The sequence below is a fragment of the Gorilla gorilla genome, chromosome 17 (genome assembly GCF_029281585.2).
Source record: "Gorilla gorilla gorilla isolate KB3781 chromosome 17, NHGRI_mGorGor1-v2.1_pri, whole genome shotgun sequence".
NCBI classification, from domain to species: domain Eukaryota; kingdom Metazoa; phylum Chordata; class Mammalia; order Primates; family Hominidae; genus Gorilla; species Gorilla gorilla.
This window is the reverse complement of record NC_073241.2, coordinates 91508553-91526463: the sequence shown is the minus strand read 5'-3', so window position 1 is coordinate 91526463 and position 17911 is coordinate 91508553. Positions and strand designations below refer to the sequence as shown.

Genomic DNA, 17911 nt, shown 5'->3' with positions numbered 1-17911 from the left:
GAAAATCTGGAAGAAGGCTACACCCATGATTGCAACTGTGTTCTAGTCCTCCTTGAGGTTTAGTCATGCTCCATGACTAGATCAGAAACTTACAAGTAACCATGCAGCAAACCCTGAAGATTAAAAAAAAAAGAGAGCACAAGCTAATTTGGCCTTGTTAGTTTATTTCACAGAGAGGAACAGTTGATGACTATATTTGGCTGTCAGTTGAGGTTTAGTTGATCCTGGGCTTTGCCCAGATATCCTACAATCACATGTAGGATGTGACTATCCTAATTTTGATTAAGTTTAATGCTATGCAGTGTGGGCGCCTTGATGAAATGAAGTGATGCTTTAGGCAGATTATTCATCTGTGACTTAGTGTGGTGCTATGGTTTGTCACTCTAATTATTTTTTAAATGATCAATTTTGTACTATCTGGCTTGCCTTCTGCATTAAGAAGTGATTTACCCAAGCTGAAAGAGCTAGTAAGTGGCAGAGACAGAACTGAAGATCAGACATTGGTATAAGTCCAGTGGTCTTCAAACAATAGGCTGATTTCAGAATTATAGTTGGTATAGTCTGGCACAGACCTAGTGTTGTTTTATCAGTCACAAATGTTTCCACAGCTACTCTGATGAAGCCCATATTTCTCTATTTGTTCACACCAACATGAGATGTCTGTCCTGTATCTTACTATAATCCAATCATATCAGCTCTAGGGCATTCTTCTTGATCCCGCTATCTTTTGCTGAATCTTGGTAAATACCATTGCTATATTCAATTGTAATGGGTATTCAATTCTCAGAAATCTATGAGGAATCTATCCTTAAAGAAAATTAATCAATTTACAGTCAACTTGTTCAGGTTTTCCTATATAGATTTCCTTAGTTTGTAGAAACTAAGTATACTGTAGATGTGAAGTTTCTCAACTGATATTTGTAATTCAGATATAAGTATTGTCTATTTTTAGACAAGGCTGGGAGGCTGGGAGCTGCAGGATAGTGTGGAACAGCACAGTTAAAAGCTAAATTAAAAACAAATTCACTCAATTTAATTTTTGACTGAAAAATGCCAAACAACCAATCTAGGTTTTTAACAAACATTTTGAAGATCCAGCTCTAACTTCCTTGTTTGAAAAGTAGAAAGCATAATTTTAATTTTTCACAGAAATAAGGTTGGTTTTCCCAGATTAATATCCTTATCTTGCTTCCTTGTAGAGTACCACAAGAGGCTGAAATGTCATATTGTATTTTTGCAACTACCCCAGTGGAAACACCCTATTATATGGTAAGCAGATGATGGTAAGCAGTGAGTGTCATGTTTCCCAGATGATGTTTTAAACATGAAAAAATACAAGAGCTATTATCTTTCCTTCACCTATACTTCCTTTTCCTTTCCTTACCCAGGATAAAGAGTCTAAATATAGCCAAATAATAAAGTTACTATTTATTCAAAATTTTACCCACCCTTGAGGGTCAAACTTAACTTTTACTTTCCCCACAGGCCCATTTCATTTTCACAATCAACAAAGATTTTTCTATATCAGAATGTTTATATTCTGTAAACATTATCTTTGCCACAGGAGACTATTCTCAAATTCTTTCATGTGTTAGTCTTACCTCTCCATCAAGAACATAAGCTCAAGGATATGCATTAAACTTTTAGATCGCTGTAATCCTTAACTGACCACAATGTTTAATAAATATATCGATGTAAAAATACTGAATACCAACTATATTCAGGCCACCATGCTAAGCAGGGATTATATCTAACTACAGGAATAAATTTGAAACAATTAGAAAGACATAGGAAAGAAAAATGACAGTTACACAGTAGATATATTTAGGAATGTCTATGGCCCAGAGAATAGTGGAAAGTCTAATTCAGGTAAAAGCAGTGAACTTAATAAATTTTAGAAATATTGTGATGGGGCCGGGCGCAGTGGCTCACCCCTGTAATCCCAGCACTTCGGGAGGCCGAGGCAGGTGGATCACTTGAGGCCAGGAATTCAAGACATGCCTGGCCTACATGGCAAAATCTAATCTCTACCAAAAATTCAAAAATTAGCCATGTGTGGTGGTGCGGGCTTGTAATTCCAGCTACTGAGGAGGCTGAGGCACCAGAGTCACTTGAACCCAGGAGGCAGAGGTTGCAGCGAGCCAAGATTGTGCCACTGCACTCCAGTTTGGCCGACAGAGGGCGACTATGTCTCAAAAAAAGAAAAGAAAAGAAAAGAAAAATTGCGCTGGTATTTTCTCTCTCAGAAAGCAGAGGCAACACTAAATCCAATCCCAACTTAACAGAGGGGAACTACTTTATAAAGTAGAAGGGATGAAAAGTTTGTAAGAAAGCAATCGTGACATCTTAGTGTTGGCGATGCTAAGAAAGGAACACTGAGCATAGTTAGATATATGCTTTCAGAGTTCTGAGAAACGATACGTTGGATCATGAAAGAAAGATTTTAGGCCAGGCTTGGTGGCTCACGCCTGTAATCCCAGCACTTTGGGAGGCCGAGGCGGGCGGATCACATGAGGTCAGAAGTTTGAGACCAGCCTGGCCAACGTGGTAAAACCTGGTCTCTACTAAAAATAAAAAAATTGGCTGGGTGTGGTGGCATGCGCCTGTAGTCCTAGCTACTCGGGAGGCTGAGGCAGGAGAACTGCTTGAACCCGGGAGGTGGAGATGGCAGTGAGCCAAGATTGCACCACTGCACTCCAGCCTGGCGACAGAGCGAGACTCCGTCTTAAAAAAAAAAAAAAAAAAAGGAAGACGATTTTGGAAGGCTGCAAGCTCATAAGTGAAATGATTACATTCAAACATAGATGACTACCTCCTGATTAGCTGCCTTATAAAAATTTGAAGGCATGGTAAAAGAAATCTATCACCAAAAGGCATGTTAGTTGCCTTCTCCACTTGATCACATTACATCTCTATTGTGCAAAGAACTGGGCTAATCATAAGAAATTACAGTCTAATTTTGATTAGAGCCCTAATGCTTCAAGCAGAAAAAGCATTACTCTTGCTAAGTTACTATAACCTGCTCAGTGTTCATCAATGTCATTACCACAATTTTTATCTTGCAATGTAACTAGAAAACAAAGTACTGAATGGAAGCTATCCTGGCTCACCTGGCAAAAATACAGGTACACACACACACACACACACACACACACACACACACACACACACACAGTGTGTATATTCCAGCAAATAATATTACATATAAAAGATCTAATTGGTTCATCATGTAAATTTAGTAGGAACATTACAACAATGCTATAAGAATTTATCCAAAACTGAGATTTCCTTAGAATATCTGTTAAAAGTAATTTTATTCAGTTAATAGAAATTCTATTGAAAACATCAAACTTATAAAGCTATATATCCTGTTCATATTTGAATGTTTTGTAAATATGGATTATTCTTATAATCAAGAAAAAAATTAAACAGTATGAAGACTTCTTAAAGTATGTTTAAAAGCACAACTATATTACAGTATTAAGTCAACAGTTTTAGGGAGATAATTCACTAAATCTAAAATTATAAAGGTTAATAGGATTACATTGTTCTTAAACATCATTAAATAAAGAAAACCACTTTTTATTATATATTTATTGTTCTGAAGTATTCTGAATTTTCAGATCAGACACATATCAATCAAAATATATACAAAAACAAATCAAAATAATGTTTTAGATAATCCATACTACCAATCTTTAAACCGTTTATAATCAACCAACAAGTGCTTATTGAGTATTATAAAATCACACCCAAGTAGTATCAATCAACATGCTAAAATTGAATATATAGAGGACCTTTAAAAATAGGCAGTAGCCCTGTCCTAGACAATATAATTTGTGTGATCAGGAGCTTAGTTGAAATCTTCCAAATACAGTACTGAGCACAGTTTTATACAAGTATTTTAAAACTGTACTAAAGTTTGTACTATAAATGTCTGCATGTTTATAGGAGGAATATTTAAGAAATATTTCTTTTCTCCTTTATGATACCTTCATTAAAATACAGTTCCTGCCACCACAGACCTAACTGTAAAAGTCAAAACTATAAAACTTAGAAGAGAAAATCTTTGCAACTCTGGGGTAGGCAAATGTTTCTCAAAAGGACATACAGAACATAAATTATTAAAGAAAAAAACAGTCAACTGGATTTGATGAAATCAAAAACTTTTGTTCACAAGACACACTGCTTTTTGGGGTTTTTTTTTTGAGACAGGGTCTCGTTCTTTCTCCCACGCTGGAGTGCACTGGTATCATGGCTCACTGCAGCCTTGGCCACCTGGGCTCAAGCGATCCTCCTATCTCAGCCTCTCAAATAGCTGGGACCACAGGCCTAGGCCACCATGCACAGCTAATTTTTGTATTTTTTTGTAGTGATGGAGTTTTGTCATGTTGCCCAGGCTCGTCTCAAACTCCTGGGCTCAAGCCATCTGCTCACCTCATCCTCCCAAAGTGCTGGGATTACAGGTGTGAGCCACTACGTCTGGTCTGAGACACATCATTAAGAAAATAAAGGCAAATCAGACTGGAAGAAAATATTTGAAAAATTCACATTTGCTAATGCACATATAGAAAACTCTTACAACTCAATAATGAAACAAAACCAACATGTAAAAAACCTTAATTTAAAAAAGGGCAAAATAATATCCCTGACGAACATCAATGCAAAAATCCTCTATAAAATACTGGCAAACCGAATCCAGCAGCACGTCAAAAAGTTTATTCACTACAATCAAGTTGGCTTCATCCCTGAGTTGCAAGATTGGTTCAACATACACAAATCAGTAATGTAATTCATCACATAAACAGAACTAAAGACAAAAACCACATGATTATCTCAATAGATGCAGAAAAGGCCTTTGATAAAATTCAACATTCCTTTATGTTAAAAACTCTCAATATACTAGGTATTGAAAGAACATACCTCAAAATAATAAGAGCCATATATGACAAACCCACAGCCAATATACTGAATGGGCAAAAGCTGGAAGCAATCCCCTTGAAAACTGGCACAAGACAAGGATGCCCTCTCTCCCCACTCCTATTCAACACGGTATTGGAAGTTCTGGCCAGGGATCAGGCAAGAGGAAGAAATAAAGGGTATTCAAATAGGAGGCGAGGAAGTTAAATTGTCTTTGCAGATGACACAATCCTGTATCTAGAAAACCCCACTGTCTCAGCCCAAAAGCTTCTTAAGCTGATAGGCAACTACAGCAAAGTCTCAGGATACAAAATTAATGTGCAAATATCACAGGGATTCCTACACACCAACAACAGACAAGCAGAGAGCTAAATCATGAATGAACTCCCATTCATAAATGCTACGAAGAGAATAAAATACCTAGGAACGCAGCTAATAAAGGAAGTGAAGCACCTCTTCAAGGAGAACTACAAACCACTGTTAAAGGAAATCAGAGAGAACACAATAAATGGATGCTCATGGATAGGAAGAATCAATATCATGAAAATGGCTATACTGCCCAAAGTAATTTATAGATTCAATGCTATTCCCATTTAACTACCATTGACATTCTTCATAGAATTAGAAAAAACTTTTAAAATTCATATGGAACCAAAAAAGAGCCCGTATAGCCAAGACAATCCTCAGCAAAAAGAACAAAGCTGGAGACATCATGCTACCTCACTTCAGACTATACTACAAGGTTACAGTAACCAAAACAGCATGGTACTGGTACCAAAACAGACACGGACCAATGGAACAGAAGAGAGCATTCAGAAATAAGACTGGATACTTACAACCATCTGATCTTTGACATACATGACAAAAACAAGCAAAGGGGAAAGAATTCCTTATTTAATAAAATGCTGGGAGAACTGGCTAGCCATATGCAGAAAATTGACACTGGACTCCTTCCTTACAACTTATACAAAAATTAACTCAAGATGGATTAAAGACTTAAATGTAGAACCCAAAACTATGAAAACCCTTGAAGAAAATCTAGGCAATACCATTCAGGACATAGGCACGGGCAAAGATTTCATGCCAAAAATGCCAAAAGCAATTGCAACAAAAGCAAAAATTGGCAAATGGGATCTAATTAAACTTAAGAGCTTCTGCACAGCAAAATAAACTATCAGAGTGAACAGACAACCTACAGAATGGGAGAACATGTTTGCAATCTATACATCTGATAAAGGTCTAACATCCAGAGTCTACAAGGAATTTAAACAAATTTACAAGAAAAAACAAACAATCCCATTAAAAAGTGGGCAAAGGACATGAATGGACATTTCTCAAAAGAAGACATTCATGCGGCAACAAGCATATGAAAAAAAGCTCAACATCACTGATCATTAGAGAAATGCAAATCAAAACCACAATGAAATACCATCTTAGGCCAGTCAGAATGGTGATTATTAAAAAGTCAAGAAACAACAGATGCTGGAGAGGTTGCAGAGAAATAGGAATAGCTTTTACACTGTTGCTGGGACTGTAAATTAGTTAAACCATCGTGGAAGACAGTGTGGTGATTCCTCTAAGATCTAGAACCAGAAATACCATTTGACCCAGCAATCCCATTACTGGGTATATGCCCAAAGGAATGTAAATCATTCTATTATAAAGATACAGGCATGTGTATCTTCACTGCAGCACTATTCACAATAGGAAACACATGGGAATCAACCCAAATGCCCATCAATGAAAGACTGGATAAAGAAAATGTGATACATGTACACCATAGAATACTATGCAGCCAGCCATAAAAAGCAACAGGATCATGTCCTTTGCAGGCACATAGATGGAGCTGGAAGCCATTATCCTCAGCAAACTAACACAGAAACAGAAAACCAAACACCGTATGTTCTCATATATAAGTAGGAGCTGAACGATGAGAACACATGGACATGGCGGGTGAGGGGGAGAGCATCAGGAAAAATAGCTAATGCGTGCTGGGCATAATACCTAGGTGATGGGTTAATCTGTGCAGCAAACCACCATGACACATGTCTACCTTTGTCACCAACCTGCACACCCTGCACATGTACCCTGGAAGTTGAAGGTGAAAAAAAAGGTGCAAAAGATTGAATAGGCATTTCATAAAAAATATACTAAGCAAAAGGCACAGGAAAAGGACCTCAGAATCATTAGTCATCAGGGAAATAGAAATTAAAGCCACAATGAGACACTGCTACATTCTCACTAAAATGACAGATTAAAAAGCCCGAAAATACCAAGTGTTTAGGAGGTGTACAGAAACTGGAACTCTTGTACATTGGTGGTGGAAATTTTAAATGGTCCATTTTGGAAAACAGTTTGGCAGTTTCTCATAAAGACGTAAATGGCAGCTTTCTTTATAATAACACAAAACTGGAAAAAACACAAATGTCTTAAAAGACACAAATTTTTTATCCCCCCCTTTTGGGGATAAAACCAAAAAGGAATGATCTAGAAATACACACAAAGACATAGATGACTTTTAAAAACATGCTGAAGGCAGATACACAAAAAAATACGTTCTATGATTCTATTTATATCTAATTTTAAAACAGGCAAAACTTATCTAAAGACGTAGTTCTCAACTGGGGAAATTATGCCCTCCCCTTCCCTGGGCAATGCTGGAGACATTTTTGGTGGTCATAACTGGGGTGGCATAGGTATGGGGGTGGTTGCTAAAGGCATCTGGTGGGTAGAGGTCAGGGATGCTGTTAAACATTCTATAATACACAGGCCAGCAGCCACGGCAAAGCATTACCAGGCCCAAAATGTTGAAAGTACCCAGGCCCAGGTTGAGAAATTCTGTTCTAAGTGATCAGTGGTGGTCTAGATGGAAGTAAGGATATTGAATGAAGGAATTCTGGGGATAATAAAAATGTTCTGTATTTTATTTTATTTACTTTTATTTATTTATTTTTGAGATGGAGTCTTAATCTGTCGCCCAGGCTGGACTGCAGTGGTGGGATCTTGGCTCACTGTAACCTCTGCCTCCTGGGTTCAAGCGATTCTCCTGCCTCAGCCTCCCGTGTAGCTGGGATTACAGGTGCCCACCACCACGGCTGGCTAATTTTTGTATTTTTAGTAGAGAAGGGGTTTCACCATGTTGGCCAGGCTGGTCTCGAAATCCTGACCTCGTGATCTGGCCGCCTCGGCCTCCCAAAGTGTTGGGATTACGGGCTTTGAGCCTCTGCACCCTGCTGATGTTCTGTATTTTAATTGTGGTAGTGACTGATTTGTCAAAACTCACCAAACTGCACACACTTAAAACGTGTAAATTTTACTGTATGCAAATTTTACATCCAAGTTGATGCTAAAAAGTATAGTGCCTGTATAAGACTATGTTAAACAGTTTAATCCATTTTTTGTTTTTTAAAACACACGCACAGAAAAGACAGGTAAGGCAACTACCATTAAAGACAGGAAAAGCAAATACCATTGGTGGGATTATGGATAATTTTGAATTTTTTGTCCTGTTGTTCATTTGCTTAGTATTAAGTAAAAATTTAATAAACTTGATGTGTACACACACACACAGAGACAAACACACACACTTATATATCCAGTACCTAAAACAGGTACAAATAAATGAGGATAATAGAAAAGCACAGGTGCACATGAATATTTAATTGTGATATTTGATCATAAGACTCTAGTTATTTCAAGAAACTATAAAAATGTATAATGCAAAGGCACTTAGAAGTAAGGTTTTAGTTTAAAACACCGCTAAACTATTTAGTGAGCTCAATTATAATTCTTTCAATACAAAAAAGTTTGCAAGGAGGAATTTTCACTAGAAACAATGCTATGATAGCCCTAATAAGACAGGGTGAAAAGGTCAAGAAATTCTTTAAAATTAAATGAATAAAGTTACCAACTAAGGAATAATCCATTTCACTGTATTAATACGGTTGAAAACACAGCAGATACAATTCAGTTATGTTCATCAACAGCCAGGGACTGAGCGAAGTGTGAGGAATTTATTATAAAAATGTCTCTGAAGAACTGACCAATGGAGAAAAATGGTATTGTCAACAATCACATACAAACGGGCTAAAGGCTATGATGGAGGTTTGAAAGTGTTAACAATGAAAGAAACCAAGCAACTACCTAAGCCTGGAGGAAGCATTTACAAAGGTGACATCTTAGCTAGACCTTGTCCGGTGAAAAATCATGAGATAATTTAGAAATCTTAGAAATAACACAAAAACCAAAAAAAAAAAAAACCCACAAAAAAACAAACAAAAAAAGACCCACCACCACACATAACAATTTTGTTACACTACTGTCTCATTTTATAGTCTTAAAGGTCAGCAATGAGAAAATCTTTTCCCGAAAAAGAAGATTATCCTACATATTGAGTAAGGAAATTATAACTACTGAGAAAATCCCATATCCAAGGGGGAAATATATTTAAGATTCACCTTGATAGAAAATGCACTCCCTAAGCTTCCACCACGTCTACGTTTGGCAGTTTAAGTCTCTGGCACTATTCAAAAGCATAGTGATTAAAAAAAAATCAATTAGGCTGCAGTTTAAAAATTCTATATGAATACTTGTTAATATAGAATTAATATATGGCCTCATACTAAAACATCTCCATACATTAGTAAGGGAATATTTAATATACCTCCCAAAAGGGAGACACTGGGAATCCTACACGCAGTACAGTACATCTTTGACAGTAAGTTTTCAAGCCATAAGAGATGCTTACAAATATATGGGGTAAACGATTACTCTATGCTGCTAAAAATCATTCCAACAAGGTAAAAAGGTCAATTCCTATCTAATGCAAAGAGAAAAGCCTGCATGGTCGTGGGATGGTGAGACAGACTGCTGGTAGAACCTGTCTGCCTTGCTCCTTGCATTTCCTGTAATTTTGAACATTACTTAAATTAAGGCATTGAAACTGAATTACATCAACTTTATCTCAACAGAACAAATTTTGTGCAGCAGAAAACCCAATTTTGGCGGTGAAAAAGTCGTCCCAAAGACAAAGGGTCTTAAGTACATCTGACTTTTCGGAGACAGCAGCAGTGTGTCCTATTCTTTCTCTCCTGGCTCAGACTCAAAGAACTACTGCAGACAATTCAGGTAACACTATTTCCTGGTAGTGTGATTCAGGTAACTGGAGAAAAAGGAAAAATGCTTAAAGCAATAAACTAGTATAAAAGGGAACCTTCTGGAGTCCCGTAATAGCCAGTGAACTAGAAACTCTTGATATTTTATAGATACTGACACCAATAGGGGAGCCAGGAGCCAAGTGCAACACCAGCCAAGGGTTGGAAGCAGGCAGAGAGAACAGTCACTGCCTGATCCTCTTGCTTCCACCGCAGAAGAGCGCCCCCACCCCAATACTCTCGTTCCTTAAAATGTCCCTATCGGGACCCACGCAGAAATACCCCCTCTCCCCTACAGTAACTCCGCACAATCCCAAATACCCTGCCGGAGTGTGACAGGCTGCGTCCACTTACTGAGCTGTCCCCCGCCCGACGCTGTACTCGGTTCCCGACCTCCAGCGCCCCCAACGCCGGCTGCTCCAGGGACCCCTGGCGCCCCCATCCCCGGCGGGGTTCCACTTTGCCTCTCGAAGTTGCCTGGATTGGAGAAGTAGTCGCGAAGCCGAGGCAGCTCCCGGCCACTCTCTAACAGCTCGGTATGCAGCTCCAGGGCGGTCAGCAAGTATTGATCGCGCAACAGCTGAGCAGCGATCGCATCAATTGACAATCGGGCCGGGGTCTCCCCGGTGCCCCCCAGGGCCACTGCAGCCGCCGACGCCTCCCCAGGGAGCCCTGGCCGCGCACTGCTTCCTAAGGCCACGGGATCCTGTGGCGACAGCGAGCCCGCAGAGCCAGGATCTAGGCCACTTCCGGCACCCAGCCGAAGTACTGCCCGCCGTTCCTCTGTTGCAGCTACCTCGTCATCGTCCTCATCCGAATCGCTGAGAAATGGATTCACGCCGCCACCACTGCCACTACCTCCAGGCGCCATCGCCGCCATCTTATCCTGTCAGGAGTGTGGGCGCCTCCCTGACTGGTTCCGACAGGCCGCAGCCCGAATCCTCTAGGCCTCAGGGGACACAGCGCACCTCCACAGCCCCGGCCTGACCACGTCCTGCCTCCCGACTTAGAGACAAGGAGTAGGCTCCAAGGAAGGAGATCCGGATGCAGCTGCACCTGATGCCTCAGCCTCTGCTGCACCAGCAGCCCGGCTCTGCAGGCGTCTTCCTGGTCTCCAGTCTCGCGAGAACTGGAGCGTGCCCTGCCCCTCTCCCCGATCTAGCCCCGCCCCAGCCCCGCCCCAGCCCACTTCAGCTCCGCCCATTCCCAGCGCCAGAGAGCAAAGATTGAAGGCCCCGCTCTCCGCTCAAAAGCAAAACTCCACCCACGACTCCTCCATGATTGGTCAGAGGAGGAAGGCGTGGAGCGGACTGACGGGAGACTGGCCCGAGAATTATCGCGAGAGCAGCAGCGGCCGGGCAGGTGTTGGGGGCGTTCCGGGATTGAGGGGTGGTTGTAGTGGTGGCTTAGGAATACCCTCCCGGCTATCGCTTCAGTGGGTAGAAGGGACCACTGCCCGAGAGCTTTAATGGAGCTGGGTCCTGCCTTCACGCTGAGGAGCCCTCGTTTTCGAGATCAGGCCTGACCGGGATAAGCTCCAGGTAAAGTTCAGGGACCAGTGCGCGGAGGGTGTCGGCGCCCAAACTGTGGTGTCGCGCCCGCGGACGCGCTGTTTCCCTACTGCGCTGCACTTTTTCTCGTTATTTGCTGCCAGTGGTGACATTTTGTCCCCACGGATAGCAAGTGCCCAGGCCTGTAGTCAGAATGTGACTTCCTTTCTTTTCCCTTCTCTGCCACATGCTTGCACACTCGGGAGGCCTAGCGACAGCACGACTTCTCAGCCCCGGAGGTGGTCCTGCCTGTGGGTGGGGACGGGGGCTGGAGAGACTAAACGGAAAAGGGAACGCTGAGGTTGGCATTTGCCTGGATCTGGGAACATCCTCGAGTTGGAAAACAAATTGTTAGGTGCTCAATAAACGCTTAGGATTTAATACACGATTTACACAACAGGGACCCTTCAGAATATCAAATGCTGTCTCACCAGTAGACAGATAAGTAAACTTAAGCCAAGAGTGGTTGATATAAAATCAGCTCCACGCCGGGCGCGGTGGCTCACGCCTGTAATCCCAGCACTTTGGGAGGCCGAGCCGGGCGGATCACGAGGTCGGGAGTTCGAGACCAGCCTGACCAACATGGTGAAACCCCTTCTCTACTAAAAACACAAAAATTAGTTGGGCGTGGTGGCGCGCGCCTGCAATCCCAGCTACTCGGGAGGCTGAGGCAGGAGAATCGCTTGAACCCCGGAGGCGAAGATTGCAGTGAGCCGAGGTCGCGCCACTGCACTCCAGCCTGGGCGACAGAACGAGACTCCGTCTCAAAAAAAAAAAAAAAAAAAAATTCAATTCCGCTAATAAGGAGTCAAAGGAATTAACATCTTTTCTCTTATGTCCCAAACGATTCTTTATCCACTGTCTCCTGCAACATTTCTGACTCGTTCATGCAGGCTAGAATCAAGGTTTTGGAACTTAGAACTATTTTAAAAGTTGAATGCTTCAGAGAGTTTTGATTTTTTTAATGAAATGTTAGCATATAAAGTACATATCCTAAGTTTAGAAGATCAACGTTTATCTTTTGTGTCATTCCTTGATTATGATCTGAAAAGGTAAAGGAATTTCCAGCCAATACAGTTAGACTGCTATTTCTTATGGCTCCTATTTTTCTCACACACAAATGACCACTTTTGCAGGCTTTAGATTTCCTTTCTTAGTGTACAGCTTCCAGTAAATGCCGAAATACATAGGCAGTAGTAATTAGTGCTATCAGGTAAGTGACATATTACATTCAGTGTGTAGTAAACATTCCACAGTAAAGTATCTCCCGTTAGCTCCATGGAAAAATTAAAATAGACGATTCTTACATAACCTTAGGTCAGGTTATTGGTTTACATGTAAAAGTATGCCAACAATTAAGAGTAAGCTTTAATTTCAATTTACCCAGGCTCAATAAACTAAAATTTTCATTTGAATGGGGATTTGGGTTTTTAAAATTTTATTTTTGCTAGAAGTTTAAAAAAAAATAGTACCAAGAATTTAAACTATTTTTTTATAGGACATTAGTTCCCAATGTTTTAATGATAAATAGTTTTCTGTGCCATATATTAAAAGTAAAACATGGGGAAAAAATCCCCCCAAATAGAATTGAAATGGCAAATACTGTATCCTGTTAGAGATTTCTTAGCAAAAGGGATTGCTGATCCGTATTTTAGTTGGATTTTCCAGAGAGATTAAAATGGAACCAATTTCTGGAATCCAGGAATGGAGGATTAGTGAATGGCATGGGAAGGGCATGATTAGAAATGGATTGTTTATATACAATATTTCCATCTCCATGATTGGGAAATTGAGAAATCTCCTGCATTTAGGATTCCTGAAGAGGATTATGCTTATAAGATAGAAAAGCTTAAGTTCAGATCCCAATTCTACTCATTATTTATTGTGAGACCTTGAAAAAGTTACCTAACTTCTCAGCCTTACTTGCATTCGTCTATCAAAGGGGATAAGGAAAGTACACAGAATTGAGAATGTTCTTGTCCCAGTGCCTGGTACCTGCTACACAATAACTGTTACTGTGGTCACTTATTAATTATTGAAATATTAGTATGTGTTGAGAACATTTGACAAGTGTTTAAAAATAAAAGTAATATCAATCGTTTTGGCAGTGCAAGCCTGAAAAAGCAATTAAGTCAGTAGGGCTGAAGGGAGTATCTTTAATTTGGGGTCTAAGTTCTAAAACACAAGTTGAAAATAGATTTAAAATGTTTCCTCAGAGAGTTGTAAGAACTTGCATGGAGAGGAGTTCTTGCCATACAAATCTGTAGTTTTCTGCTTCTATTTCTGCCTCCTATCCTATAACCATGAACTTGTGTGTTTGATCTTGTAAGCCCATAAGAAATCAACTGCCCAGTCTTCCCAGTATGTACTTTTCTTTTCCACAATACACAGAAGTTTGGTTATTCGTGAATAATGTATAAGTAACACACACTGGAATATTAAAAATTACCGATCACTACTTATAATAATTTATTATTAATAGTGTTGGGAGATTTCCTTTCTGCTTAGTAAGATTTTCAATAATCTAGGCCCTTACAACTAATGTTTCATCTGACTAATGATAGTTATTAAAGCTTGTGCCTTAGCAATGAAGATGTAAAAGATGCCTTTTTTCAAAGCACGTCAATCATTTTAGTATTTAAAAAATTATTTTAGGTTTTAATAGTCTTAAAAGAACCACAAGTAATATTCTGAATGCAAGTTTCGGTTGACTTGAGGTTTTAGTAATACCTCATGTTTTATTGTTTTTCAGTGTGTGGTAAACATCCACAGATAAACTAGATAACTTGTATTGGTACATGCATATATCTTTTTAAAATTTTAATAGTTATGCGTTTGTTTTGGAGGTATTTCTTTTTCAATAAATCTGAATAAATTGTGATTTTCTTTAAAGAGAAGTATTAAGTAATATTTAGTATTAAGCAATTAAACTAATTAAAATAAGTAGTGAATGCTGATATTTTGTAATAACTGCAATTTTATTTACATTAATAGTAAATTACTTTATCATAAAAGGTTTATTTTTTTTTTTTTTTTAAGTATTTTCAGTCTTCACATCTTGTTCTGGAGGAACAAAAACAGAAGCAGGGCATCCTCTAGTGGCTGTAGTGCATATTGCATTTACCCTTGAAATGATAATTCTAAATAATTTATTCAGCAAACATTTGAGTCCTTACTAAGTGCATAGGACTCTGATGGGTGTTGGAGATGCCCCATCCTGCTGTCATGGAATTGTGGTGAAGTGACAGAGACAGACATTAATTCAAATAGTCATAGACAAAGCTATGTAATTACAAACTGAAATAAAAGTTTTCGTTTCTGACTTGACCTGCATAATCCCTGAGGAAGTGATGCTTGAAATGGAATGTTAGGAGAGAGTGGAAGATAGGTTGCAAGTACATTCTGCAGAGAGGAATTGAGCCTACGAAGGTCTTGTAGCAGTGGGATACTTGAATAAAAGAAGGGGCCAGGGATGTGAGATGTTACAAAGTAAAGGGGAGTGCTATGAGACAGAGTTAGAAAAGAAGGCAGAGGCTAGTCTATAAAAGACCTTGTTAGTCACATTAAGGATTTTAGTCTAGATTAGTAGGTGAAAAGGCACTGGAGAGTTTTTTTTTTCAGCTGTGACTTCATTTTTAAATTTATTTTTTAATTAACATATACAATTTTATGTATTCATTGTGTACATGATGTTCTTCAGTATATATACATTGTGAAATGCTCAAATCTAGCTAAGTAACAAATGCATTACCTTACACATAGTTATCATTTTTGTGATGAGAAATTTGAACATCTACCCTCTTAGCAGTTTTCAAGAATACAATATATCATCATTAACTAGAGTCACCATGCTGTACAACAGAGCTCTTGAACTTATTCCTTCTATCTAACTCTAATATGAATGCTTTGATCAGTATCTCTACAATTGCCCCTCCCTGTGGAACTACCCCAGCCTCTGGTAACCACCATGCTGCTTCTAATTCAGTGGGGTCAACTTTCTTAAGTTCCACATAGGAGTGAAATCATGCAGTGTTTGTGTTTCTGCACCTGGCTTATTTCACTTAGCATACCAGGCTTCAGGAACATCCACGTTGTTGCAAACGTGTCTTTTGACTTTAAAGACAGTGAATGCTTCACAGAAGGCACTGGAGAGTTTTATACAAGGGGTAAGATGTTCAGATTTTCTTTTGAAAAAAGAAAAGCAAGTAATACTCTGGCTACATGGCAAGAAATGGATCAGAGAAGGGTTAGAGTATATAGGGGTGACCTATTCCTGCATTGCAGTAGTTCGCATAAGAGATGGTATACATCTTAAATTACAGAGGTGTCAATGGAGATTAAGACAAATGAACAGATTCAAGAAACACAAAGTGGACAATTGTTAGATTAAATAAAGGGGAAGAATAGGGTGTAAAGAACGATGCCTATTTCTCAGACTTACATACTTGGTGGGAAGGTGGTGCCACCTACTGAGATTGTGAACACTAAGGATTTAGTAGGTAGTAGACAAGGCTCATGGGAAATGCTATGAATTTGGTTTTAAACCTACCCAGTTTGAGTGTCTTTGAAATGTCCATGTAGATTTATAAAGGTTTGAGTTACATATATGGATTTGGAGCTATAATTTGTTGAGGCTTTTGCATATTAGGTGATAACTGAAGCCACAGATATGATGAAACTTGCCAGGATAGAAAGTATAGAGTGAGAAGAAAAGACAGCTGAGGACCAAGTTTTGAGTAACTCCAAAATTTAGTGATCAGATAGAGACTGTTCAACATTGGTCAGAGGTGTAGGTGAAAAATGAAAGCAGTAATGTTCATAGAAGACAAGTGATAACAGCCTATTAAAAAGGAGAAGGCAGCCGGGCATGGTGGCTCATGCCTGTAATCCCACGACTTTGGGAGGATGAGGTGGGTGGATCACCTGAGGTCAGGAGTTTGAGACCAGCCTGGCCAACATGGTGAAACCCCGTCTCTACTAAAAATACAAAATTACTTGGGCATGATGCTGTGTGCCTGTAATCCCAGCTACTTGGGAGGCTGAGGCAGGAGAATTGCTTGAACCCGGGAGGTGGAGGTTGCAGTGAGCCGAGATCGCGCCGCTGCACTCCAGCCTGGGCGATAGATAGGGCGAGACTCTGTCTAAAAAGAAATAAAAATAAAAAGGAGAAGGCGACTGGGCCCAGCAACTCACACCTGTAATCCCAGCACTTTAGGAGGCCGAGGTGAGTAGATGACCTGAGCCCAGGAGTTCAAGACCAGCCTGGGCAACATGGCAAGACCCCCGCTCTACAAAAAATACAAAAATTAGCTGAATGTGGTGAACATGCACCTGTGGTCCCAGCTACTTGGGAAGCTGAGGTGGGAGGATCACTTAGCCCGGGAAGCTTAGGTTGCTTAGAAAATGAAGACTAAAAAATAGCTATTAGATTTTGCACTGTTAACTGTCTTTACTTTCTTATGAAGTAATGACAATAAGGTTTAAGTTGTTTGAGATTTAGGTGGTCAGGAAAAAAAAGAGGTCACATTCAGTCTTTTCAAGAAGTTTGAAAAGTTGGGGAGAAAAGGGCAATAGATGTTTAAAATTTTTTTTATTGATACTGTTATTTATGAGATGTATCCTTTTCAGAAATATAGTATTTCATTATGAATAAACAATTTATCTGTTCCCTATGGTTAGATATTGTTTCCAATTTTTTATTATTACAAATAGCAAAAGCCAAGATTTGAATGTAAAGGTTTAAAACCTGTTTCTTTCTGATGTGTAATTTTATCATAGTAAATTCTACACTAGTAGCAGTACTAATACTTGTGAGCTGGTTAAAAACATAAGCTGATGTCTACCTCACACCATATACAAATAATTATTTTTGTTTCAGAGGGCACAAACCAACACAAATAAATTTTAAATAATGAAAGGTAAAAAACAAAAATCTAAAACTATTAGAAGAATATATGTGACATAAGAACCAGGGAAGTTTTCTTCTATAGTACAAGACACAAAAAACTCACACCAGAAAGGATAAATGTTTGACAAATTTTACTGTATTAAAGTTGAAAATTTCATTTTAACAAAAGGCCCTATGAACAAAATTTATATATAAATGTGTATATCTGCTATGTATAAACATACACACACTATATAAACATACACACACATATAATTTTAATGTACAAGTCAAATAAAAGGTCAATAACCCTAATCCTATCTGATCAAAGGATATGAATAGGCAATTGAAAGGAAGAGAGACCCAACTGGCCAATAAAAACATGAAAAAATTTTCATACT

The 17911-nt window shown here is 39.2% G+C and overlaps 2 protein-coding genes across 19 annotated transcripts in view; one reads left to right on the top strand and one right to left on the bottom strand.

Annotated features, from left to right (window-relative positions):
• The window catches only part of RELCH (RAB11 binding and LisH domain, coiled-coil and HEAT repeat containing), a 119920-nt gene extending 108695 nt beyond the window's left edge, over positions 1-11225 (bottom strand). For 3 of the 5 annotated variants that reach the window (XM_031003735.3, XM_031003734.3, XM_031003737.3), the window contains exon 1: positions 10428-11205. In XM_031003735.3, coding sequence (XP_030859595.1) covers positions 10428-10953 — 526 coding nt within the window. In that variant the 5' untranslated portion in view covers positions 10954-11205. Of the gene's footprint in view, positions 1-10427 lie in introns of all 5 variants that reach the window. The other 2 variants (XM_019014198.4, XM_019014199.4) reach the window with 2 other exon arrangements.
• The window catches only part of PIGN (phosphatidylinositol glycan anchor biosynthesis class N), a 291867-nt gene continuing 285172 nt past the window's right edge, over positions 11217-17911 (top strand). For 3 of the 14 annotated variants that reach the window (XM_055368740.2, XM_055368735.2, XM_055368738.2), the window contains exon 1: positions 11414-11614. The gene's annotated coding sequence lies outside the window, so the exon portion shown is untranslated. Of the gene's footprint in view, positions 11615-17911 lie in introns of all 14 variants that reach the window. The other 11 variants (XM_055368732.2, XM_055368728.2, XM_055368736.2 and 8 more) reach the window with 8 other exon arrangements.